This window comes from Osmerus eperlanus, chromosome 10 (genome assembly GCF_963692335.1).
Source record: "Osmerus eperlanus chromosome 10, fOsmEpe2.1, whole genome shotgun sequence".
Lineage (NCBI taxonomy): Eukaryota > Metazoa > Chordata > Actinopteri > Osmeriformes > Osmeridae > Osmerus > Osmerus eperlanus.
In genome coordinates, this window is record NC_085027.1 from 14,314,718 (window position 1) to 14,326,069 (window position 11,352).

Here is an 11,352-nt window from a genome sequence, read left to right on the forward strand (position 1 = left end):
TGGCTGATTCAGCCCAGGGCTCAGCCCAGGGCTCAGCTCAGGGCTCAGCTCAGGGCTCAGCTCAGGGCTCAGCTCAGGGCTCAGCTCAGGGCTCAGCTCAGGGCTAGCTCTCCTCATCTCTGGGGGCTGTGTGTCTTTGTAAACCCAGGCAGGAGCAACTTCTTCCTTCCCTGTTAGACAGACACCTCACCCTCCCTCCCTGCCTCCCTCCCTGCCTCCCTGCCTGCCTGCCTGGCTCCTTCCAGGACCCCTCCTTCATAAATCTTCCCCCTGTGGGATCATTGATTAATTAATTGCCTGAAATTAAGACACCACAGTTGTTCCTATATGACATATCTTCTGAATGACAAGGCAATTACACCCGGAGCTTGGTTTATGTTCAAAAAGAAATTTAATCGCTGCGCAACAAGGGGATCTTAATATCATCACTGGGCCAGAGCGGAGGTGCTTAATATGAACGGTAGCTCCTTGGCAGAATTTATATGATTAAGCAGAACCAAGAGTGGCACATCCAAGTGTGTGTAGGCATGTGTGTGGGTGAGTGTGAGTGTGTGTGTGTATGTGTGTGTAGGCCCATTCTATGGGCAACTGTAACATTGACAATTAAACCTTCCAATTGACATTCACCTCATCACATAGAGTCCTCATTCATTGGTTGGTCGGTAGCCTCAGATTTCATAATTACCTGGGTGGTGTCATTGGCAAATGTTATCTCCTTTAATCTCTCCATTCTCCTCCATTGGTCTGGCAAGGGGACACAAAGGAGGGTCACCCTGGACATTTTATTATGGAGTACAATGCTGAGTGGCCTTTATCACCAGCACATTTAAACTCAAAGAAAGTCAAAGAAAGTCACGTACAGCTGAATGTTCCCCACTCAACCCTCTCCTCCCAGGACCTAGTCATCTCTCGGAGAGGGAACAGGTTCCTAGTCGAAGAATGACTCCACACAGAGTTTTGACCAAACAAAACCAAGAAGTAAACAAGCCCAATTAACTACTGCTAATATTAAATGAACTTCTTGGGACATATGAAACCCACAGAACTGTAATTCATGTATTCCATACAGTAAGTGTGTGTGTGTGTGTGTGTGTGTGTGCGTGCGCCCGAATGGGTGTGTGTGAGTGCACGGGCTGGAGAACAGAGGACTGGTATGGCGTCATGCTGGAGGAGAAGAGAGCAGGGCTTTGTGAGTGGTGGGTGGGTCTCTCCATGACTCAGAGAGAGGAGAGGCGTCGACGTGGAGGCGACGGGGAGTAAAGTCCTCACACCCTGCAGGGCCTGACTCTGCCCTGACGCTGTGCTCCTCGCGCAGGGAGCATCTGCTCTCGTCACCCGCCACTCTACTCTGCTCTCCTGTGGTCTGCTCTACTCTGCTCTACTGTAGTCTACTCTACTCTAATTCATTCAAGTCCACTCTAAACTACTCTACTATACTCTACACTACTCTGCTGTATTATATTCTACTCCACTCTACTCTAATCTGCTCTGTTCTGCTTATCCTACTGGGGTGTGGGCTACTTATGTTGGCACTGAAACATCTACTACATCTACTACTTTTATATTCTTTAAAGAGTACGTGATTGGCCAAATCTGGCTCAGCCTCTCTGTCATCCGCTGCTTCGTGTACCTGCATTTAGGGATTGTATAGAGGTCATCCTCTCTCCCCTCAGTTCTATGGAAGAGAAGGATGCTGTGTGCCACAGGTCTATTCCCGCTCTCCTCCTAGCCCGACAGGGAGCCGTGCCGTGTGTTCGCGGGGCTGTTAATGATGCAAGGCTGGAGCTGCCTGCTCCATGCCAAGACCCACACGGCTGCCGGTGCTGCATTCATTCAGCAGTCAATTTGACTGGAAGTTTCAAATCTGGCCTAGGTTAGGGGGACGCGCCGAGGCCGTGTTAATAGCTAGCTTGTTGTCCATATGGTACTGCTTTAATAGAACACATTTGTTGCAGATGGTGGGAGAGTTGCTCGGGCAGAGGGAACTCTTTGGCACGGGGACGCTGGTTCTTCGAAAGGCCCCTGTGTAGCCCAGCCCCCGTGCTGTCTTTGTACAGTGAGCGTCCGTAGGCTTCATGCAACAGCAGCGCCGCCCTCGATTGGTGGCCTGCTCCTCATTTCAAACTCCCATCCTTTTTAGGTCCAACGGCGAAGAGCAAACACAAAGTCAGTTTTTCCTCCCGGGCCGGCGCTCCAAACCGCACCTTGACGTCCACAGGCTCACTGCAGTTGTCTCCGTGACCACAATGGAGTTTTAGACGGCAGGCACAGCTGAGGAAACACAGGCAGAGAGAAAGAGAGAAAGAGACCAAAAGAGGGAGAGATACAGAGTGAGTGAGAAAGAGCGAAAGACAGAAACAGGCACGAAATAGACTCTTTCGAGCCTTGTGTGTGGGTTCATGTGTCCACGTGTGTGTGTGTGTGTGTGTATGTGCGTACGTGTGAGAGTGTGTGCTTGGGTCGGAGTGTGTGTGTGTGTATTCACACTCTCTCAGAATAGTGAGGAGACACGCTCGATTGGTCCGCCACCATTTGACTGTTGTTTTCTCACATTGTCACTGGCGTGGAGATGGCGTGGGTCCTCTGTGCTCTGAGGCCCGGCGTGCTGAGTGGAGAGCAGAGCAGAGCCCCTGGCCTAACCCCCCCCCTCCCCTCCACCCCCACCCCAGACACCTGATTGTGAGAAAAGTCTCAGCTGAGCCCAGCGGGCCTCTCAGGTCCCTGCCCTGCTAAGTGCTGGCCGGCCTGAAAGACACGCTGTCCTTGGGCCTTGGCTCAGCCAAGTCTTTCCATTCCCTCAGCGGCTTTGTCCCATAGCCCTCAGCCCCACTGGAGAGGAGAGCGGAGAGCGGAGCGGAGCAGAGAGGAGAGGAGAGGAGAGGAGACGGAAGGGGAAGAGAGGAGATGGGAGGAGAGGAGAGAAAGGGAGAACAAATTAGACCCATGTCACTAAAACTGAAGGCATTTAGGGCTGAGATGCTGGATGTCTTCTACTCTGATGTGTGTTATTTATGATGATGTCTGCAAGGGAGTCGAATGTTTTAGCAGGAGAAAACACTAATTAGTTTCAGCACTTTTTTTTTTTTTTTTCAATGCCGCTACCGAGTATTGCATTTTTTAACCCAAGATTTGAAGTGCACACTCCAACTCCAGCTTGTGGCTGATAAGACATGTGAAATTTACAGGGTGAGGCAGGCTTCTTCATTCTGGTGACGATGAGGATGATAAAGAATTTGAAGCCGGACACAGTGAACAACCCTTTAGCGCGATTACTTTTGCTACCTCTCCGTCAGGTGACTTTTAAGGTTTTTTTTGATCAGCGAGAGTAAGTTGCTTTTTATCACTGAATGTTTTAACCACATAAAACAAACCTCTGTTTTAATTTATTGCAAAAATTGTGTTCTGTATTCAAAAATACAAAGATTTTTTAGCACTTACAACAAAACCCATAGCAAGTCTCAAATCCTTTGGCAGCCTTCGTTTTTACCAGTAAACATACAGCACCGTAGTCTGTAGACCAATTATAGAGGCTAATGGAAACCTGTTGGTAGTCATTTCAAGCCATGTGCCTCAGATATTTTGCGGGCGAGGCTTCTGAACGACCTCTGCGAGCAGTGACATCATGACCACATCCTCCCGCCTCCTTGGCGGTGCGTGGCCCAGCGTCGGGACCCTGTGGTGGGGCTCCCAGAAGCCCAAGCTCCCCCGCCACACATGGGCCACAGCTGGACCACCTCATGGTGCATCTCGGGCCTGCTCTGGGATCAGTGGTTACACAAATGACTGTGTTAGTCTGGACAGGGCCCAAGACATGGGCTGCTCTGGGATCAGTACAAAGGTTTATTTGAAGCAAGCCTATCATCAGGGCTGGCCATGAAAACCAAAACCATGTATGCAAATCCACTCCCCTGGAGCAGAGGCTGGAATCATTGATCTCAGAGTTTAGGAGGGCAGAGGATGGGGTCGCTGTCCTCCTCACTGCCACAGTGTAATTAAAGACATGCATTGTTATCAAACAAAGATGTATGCGTTGCTGTGTGTTGTTCTGCCTGTTGCTTTCTTCACGGTTAAACTGGTTCTCTGTGTATTTCTCCCGCCGCAGAACCCCACGCGCTGACATGGAGGGCTTCCTTCGTAGCAGCTTTTTACTGAGGTTAGTTTCTTTTCTGTTGTTGTCGTTCAAGGTCAGGGGTCAGGGTTAGGGTTAGTCCTAGACCTACCACCTAGGTGTGTGTTTGTGTTTGGGGGGGGAGAGGGGTGGAGGGATGGAGAGGGTTAGTTAGTGTAGAGTGCGGCGTAGCACTCCCATAGACCTGCAGTATAACAGCACGGTCACAGACATATTGGAGACTAGACATTTCCCCCATCCCTCCCCCCACCATACACAAACACACACACACACACACACACACACACACAAACACACACACACACCACCGCCACCACCACTCCTATACAGGTCTCCTACCAGGGTTCACTAGTCTTCGTTGTGCATGCTGTTTTCTGTCCTTCACCTCCCCACCACCACCAACTCTCTCTCAGTCAAAACATGTGGGAGGTAAGTGAAGTCTGTGTGTGCGGGGGGTGGGGCGCTCGGTTTGGGTTTCCTGTTGTGTGTGTGTTTGTACTCGACCGCAAGTTTACAAAAAAAAAAAGAAAAACGTGACGCCAGTCCTTTTTTCTTTTTTTTCTTTGCTCCTCACCTCTTCCTGTGATTCTAATTAAGAAGCAACGCTGTCATTGCACACAGAGGAAGTAAATAAGAGATTGCGTCTCACCATTGGCTGCTGCGCTAGCAAACCACCTTCTCCTGCAGGCTTCAGTGTAGCAGCCTAATTAGCAGCCTCTCATTAGAGGCCACAGCAGCAGCAACAACAGAGGCAGAGGCATCTGCCTTTCAAAGCTGCTGTCAGACAAACTTTACTAAAGCTAATGAATCCTCTTTGATTTTGTTTCTAAAGGTCACTTATTTGATTAAATTAACAGGGCTTTTTTTTTTTACTAACTCTCTCTACCAGAACGGTGCTAGCCCTACAAAGACAAGACGTCCGAATGCAATTTAATTTAACATTATTCGGTAGATACTCTATTCCTGAAAAAAACTAGCAATATTTTCTTAGCCTGCTAATGCATAATTCACATCTGTTAAAATGACTGTTTAATATCCCTTGGATGTGTAAAGTTAGTAGTGTTTCCAGAGGTAGTAAGCTAGTGTCACAGGCTGTTCTAGCTGTTGTCGCGGCCCTGGGAAAAGCTAGGGATCAAATCCAGCCACATGGTCTTGACAGTTTTTTTCAGGACACTACGACAACAGTGGAGGCTTGGTCTGACTCAGGCCACCTGTTGAAACTGTGCCAGTTGAGCAGATAACTCTGAGATAGTCTCGTGGTGGGGGAGGAGGAGCAGTAAGACAACAGCTCTTAAATCCACCCTGAGATACTCTCGACTCTACTGAGAGATAGAGCTTTGAGCACCACACGAGGAAGCCGGAAGGGGGAAATAGAAGAGGAGAACTTGACCTTTGACTTCGGCCTCTTTCGTAACACTTTGCTTTTGTTGTTTGTCAAAATCATTAGTCGGCGAGAGAACACTGTGATTAATCTAAGTAAATGCATCATTACGGCCTCTAATCCACATCCTTCTGTCACTGTCTGCTTTAATTAAAGGAGAAGCAGCAGCACGACGATATCACGCACAGACCCGGGTGATTGGAAGAGGGGAGGCCTCAACAAGCAGGCCAAGATTAAAGGCTTCAGGGTTTGCCCTTTTGCTTGGCTCCTGCTTGTTGTGTCCCGCGGAGGGAGGGAGTGACGGAGGCAGAGTGCGAGGGCGCGCGAGAGAAAGAGGGATTGAAAGGGAGGAACGGGACAGGGAGGGAGAGGGCTCTGTTTCCTCAGTGTAGCATCAACATCTTTTCTTAAGCAACCGAACTGGGTCAAAGGAGGCTCTGTCAGTGCAATTATGCTAAAGTATGACAGCAGCTCTGCCTTGTGTCTCACTCGATACATGTATTTCGGTGTCGTACTCTGACGAGGCTTGTCGTCTCCTGAATCCCCCGCGCTTCCCAGCTGTGAGGCCCATCGCCAGGGCTGGTTCCCCAGCAGATGTTCAAGGTGGCTTCAGCGTATGTCACACGCCATGCCTGGCAGAGCCAGGCTCAGCGGGCCATTATGACTCAGGGGTTAGGTTATGACTCATTATTGTCAAAACTGTTGAAAAGTACTGGTCCCCGTTTTCAGTGTTGAATAAATAACGCCAGTGTTATGAGCGAGTCGAGACAGGCACATTCAAAATAACGATTGTGAAAAATACATCTGCAACAAATAAAGATTGTTGAAAGGTATTAGAAACTTTTAAAAAGGTGAACTTAGTATGAATAATGCAGCTCCAAGCCTTTGTACTGCCTTTTGAAATAATGACAGTCTGTTTACAATACTCACAATCCAGGCACTACAGAGGCATCGGCAACACAGTGAAAGAATGTAGTAAATTATACAAGAAGTTCACAATATGTTTTAGTGGATGAGGACTGTTCAGGCTCACATTAGGAGGTAACTTACTGCACTTTGTTTCAGAAGACTGCATGAAAACATGAGAAGAGAAGAGAGAGAAAGACAGAGAGAGGGAGATACAGAGACAGATAGAGAGAGGGGGAGAGAGAGAGAGAGGGAGGGAGAGACAGAGAGAGACAGATATATATATATATATATATATATAGAGAGAGAGAGAGAGAGAGAGAGAGAGAGAGAGAGAGAGAGAGAGAGATGAGAGAGAGAGAGAGAGAGAGAGAGAGAGAGAGAGAGAGAGAGAGAGAGAGAGAGAGAGAGACAGAGAGAGACAGAGAGAGACATAGAGAGAGAGAGAGAGAGAGAGAGAGAGAGAGAGAGAGAGAGAGACAGAGAGAGACATAGAGAGAGAGAGAGAGAGAGAGAGAGAGACATAGAGAGAGAGAGAGATAGATAGAGAGAGAGACAGAGAGAGATAGATAGAGAGAGAGACAGAGAGAGAGACAGAGAGAGACATAGAGAGAGAGAGAGAGAGAGAGAGAGAGAGAGAGAGAGAGAGAGAGAGAGAGAGAGAGAGAGGAGAGAGAGAGAGAGAGAGAGACATAGAGAGAGACATAGAGAGAGAGAGAGAGAGAGAGAGAGAGAGACAGAGAGAGAGACAGAGAGAGAGACAGAGAGAGAGACAGAGAGAGAGACAGAGAGAGAGGGAGCTATGTCCCTCTCTAATCCCAGCAGAGAAGACCTCCTCCAACATCTCTGACAGTATCTGATGTAATGAAAGGAGAAAGTGTGCAACACTGAGATTGTTAATTAATTTAGTCTAACAAGATGAAGATGAATGAAATTCACTGAAGGTTGACAAGGCAAAGGGGCCCACTTAGCATTCCTGCTCCCTCACACTCTGCTTTCCCCAGACGTACAATAGGACCCTGTTAAAAGGTGCAGCGGCACGTTTAGACAGCCCCACTGAGCGCCCACCAGTCATATTAAATGCCATTTCACTTAACTTTTTATTCAGTGCTTTACAGCATAACATATAAACATTATTACCCCCTGTGAATGTTTTTTGATCTCGATATACCGTATATCTTTGTATTTATAGGGTAGCCTATTATAAATGGGCTAAACTAGGCCTGTACAGATATGTGTCAAGATGTGCCAACGTAAGTTTTCATCTTTTGACTTCTGAGACAATTCAGTTAATTTATTTTACTTTTTGTATCAGTCATTAGGAACATTTTGAAGGAGCTACTTAGATTTGCCAGTCTGCAGTGTTAAGTTCAAGGCACTGTATGGTTGGGCACGGACTATCTCTCTCTTTCTTCAAGTCTCTCTCTTCCTCTCAAAGACTCTCCACCACCCCCCCCCCCCCCTCTCCATATGATAAACCTGTGTGACTCCAAGCCTCTCACCATATGAATGGCCGAGGCGGCCCTAATGCGGCTTGGTGACTATCTGAGCGGCAAAAGACGGATAAAAAAGGAGAAAGGAGATTTTTCTAAAAAGCCAGACAGTTGTCTTCATCCACCCCCCTTTCAACAAATCAGCAGTATATCAAGGACTTTCTTCTGTGGACTGTTCTATACAAGGCCAGCATGGCTGTACAGACCAATCATTATGGCAGCCATTCACTGTTCCTGTAGTCCTCAAGTCACCAACAATGGGTGGTTGATTGTGTGGACAACAGCAGAACAATAATGTTCTTTGTTTTGGTGGCAGGGCAGCATTTTAATGTCCAATGCTCGATAATGGCCTCATTATTGTTATTCTTAGAGCAAGCCTCAGGAAAGGGGAATAGATGGTTGCAGTGCGTCATTATTTTACACATTTCGATTAGCTCATCATGTTGTCTCTGTCCGAGTAGAATCATAGCTAATTAAGGCGAGGGAGCCGTGCTCGCGAGCTATGACCTGTGACTTAAGAGGTAGCTCTCGATAGGCCAATAATATGAAAAAAAAAAGGTGGTAAAAAGAGGGATTAGTCCTGTTGCCGTAGTAAACTCCAACTTCCATCTGCGAGGGAACAATGGACTTGTGTTTCTCCTGCACCTTGGTTTGAAAAAAAATTGAGAAGCAGAGCGAGAGAGTGTTCTGAAAGGACAAGACCCTTTTTAACAACAAAGTGGGGATCCAGGCCTAATAGGCTCTTTGGTGGAGTTGTTAGGCGAGACCACTGGGGGATTGGGGAGCGGAAAGGTCACCATGTAATCCAAGGACAGCGAAGGTCATCCTCCCCTTTTACAATAGAAGTTTGTTCTCTACCTCCATTTGTTCGCCATGCACAGACACCAAACCTGCAGTTCAACCACTTTAGACACTTAGAAGTAAAGAGAGTAGAGAGTGATGGAGGGAAAATGAGACCGAAAATAAAAAGGGTGATGGAGGGATGAGTCAGGGTGCAGCCACAGTTTAGTGAGAGAATAAAAAGAAGCATGCCGTATGGTCAAGGAAACCTATACCGGCTCCCAAACGAACTCTGAATAAACACAAACTAGATCAACACCAGAGACTTGGAGGAAAAATTACTTCTCCAATTAGACTGAGCTGTCAGAAGCACTTTGGCCTCCCTGCAGCCTATGCTCATCCATGCCTCCCACTCCCCTGCTCAGGAGAAGGGAACCGGAGAGGAACTAGCCTCTCCATTTGTTCCTGGCACCTCAACATGTCGTGTTGACAACCTTCCCTCCAGTGTTAGACACGGTGTACACACACCCCACGCTCACTCTGCCACGACAAACAGGTGAAGAAGCGTAAATACTCTGATCCCTCATGTGATAAGAGCACGGACTAAAACACTCATTAGACCCAAACAATTACAGCATCAACCTCAACATACTAACTAAAATGTGCTTGGACGCAAAGACGAACATTTAGGGGTCCAAAATAGAGCCTCGTGTTACAGACTCCCTAACGTTGACATGGAGGGCCACCGTCTTCCTATGGTGGGGATGACAGAGCAGAGTGATAGGCCCGGCAAGGAGACCGGCAGAGGGCTCATCTCCAAGGGGGAAAGGCAGAGTTATGAGACCATGATCTACAGTGCTACAGTATGTGTTTCTCTTTACGTTTTATGTCCCTTATTACAGCTGCAATACGCCGGCTCACATTAAGCTAATTTACGGGCCGGGCCAGCAGAACAGCATCGTGGGTTAATGAATCTGGCATTACTAATTAACTCTTATTGAGGGCCTGAATATGAATCTGCTGGCATGTGGGAAAGAAATCAGGGAACAGGACAGAAGGGAAGAGAGGAGAGAGGAGAGGAGGAAGGAGAGGAGGGAGGAGAGGAGAGGAGAGGAGAGGAGAGGAGGGAGGGAGGAGAGGAGGGAGGAGAGGAGGGAGGAGAGGAGGGAGGAAGGAGGAGAGGAGGGAGGAGAGGAGGGAGGAGAGGAGGGAGGAAGGAAGGAGGAGAGGAGGGAGGAGAGGAGGGAGGAGAGGAGGGAGGAAGGAGGAGAGAGGAAGGAGGAGAGGAGGGAGGAGAGGAGGGAGGAGAGGAGGGAGGAAGGAGGAGAGGAGGGAGGAGAGGAGGGAGGAAGGAGGAGAGGAGGGAGGAGAGGAGGGAGGAGAGGAGGGAGGAGAGGAGGGAGGAGAGGAGGGAGGAGAGGCACGGTAGCTAGATTTAGCTGCATTTTCTTTTTCTTACACTGCTCTTGAGGTGGCTTCTCTTGTATGGGCAAAAGCTGAATAAGACACTTATTTTAGGGACAGCTGCCCTGTCTCTCAGCACAGTCCGGCTGCTTGAAAGAAAAATAGATTGTTGATATGATTATGTTTAATTTGACAGAATGTGGTTGTGAAGAATATAAAAGTGTTTCAATAGTCAATGATTCTTCAGAGATTCTCAAAAACAGGTGTGGCTGAATGAATGGTTCTTGCCCCTCTTGGAGTTACAGGACAGTGTGTATATTGTATTGTACATTTTGTCCACTACAACACATGCACTGTGCATTGGTATTCAATTTACCATTTACATTTTACTTTAACGTTTATCATCTTGTTAACACAACTATAAATAGGTAAAGTGATTATGGATTTTTTGCAGGTGAGGCAATGTCCTGCCGTAGAATCTAGGGAATCTCAGGCCAAACAATAGTGGTGTTATTCTGTCAGTAGAGTCCAGTTATGGGTCCAGGGAAGTAAAGCGTGGGGAGACGATGCAAGCAGTCGAGGCAGAGAGGGGTGACTCTGACTGGGTGGACCAGGGAGCAGTCGAGGCAGAGAGGGCTGACTCTGACTGGGTGGACCAGGGAGTAGTCGAGGCAGAGAGGGCTGACTCTGACTGGGTGGACCAGGGAGCAGTCGAGGCAGAGAGGGCTGACTCTGACTGGGTGGACCAGGGAGCAGTCGAGGCAGAGAGGGCTGACTCTGACTGGGTGGACCAGGGAGCCATGGCTCTGATGTGGGATCCCCACTACAGCCTGATCCTGCAGCTGAGAAGGATTTCAGATTCCCTGTCTGGTGGAGTTGAGGAGCACTGATAGCTCAATGTACAGTAGGCTGCCCCTCAATACTTCTCATCTAGCATCACTGCTAACATACTGTATACTGTTATAGTCTCCCTCTCTCTCTCTCTCTCTCTCTCTCTCTCTCTCTCTCTCTCTCTCTCTCTCTCTCTCTCTCTCTCTCTCTCTCTCTCTCTCTCTCTCTCTCTCTCTCTCTCCCTCTCTCTTCAGCCTCAAGTACCTCCACTCTGCGTGTCTGACACACTCTCCCTGTGAGCCAAGCCTTTCAATTTAGATTTCAATTATCATGTTAGTTTTGTGATTAGACTTCTGTCCTCCAGGAACTAGACCCCTCTGCTCCTCTCTTTTCCCCTCTTCCCCTGCAATCACAGCCCATCTGATGAA

General features: G+C 48.2%; 1 protein-coding gene across 1 annotated transcript in view; it reads left to right on the top strand.

Annotated features, from left to right (window-relative positions):
* The window catches only part of sox6 (SRY-box transcription factor 6), a 188,407-nt gene that overhangs the window by 28,037 nt on the left and 149,018 nt on the right, over positions 1–11,352 (top strand). Inside the window, exon 4 of the mRNA XM_062471825.1 lies at positions 4,103–4,153. Coding sequence (XP_062327809.1) covers positions 4,119–4,153 — 35 coding nt within the window. The 5' untranslated portion in view covers positions 4,103–4,118. The remainder of the gene's footprint in view (positions 1–4,102; positions 4,154–11,352) is intronic.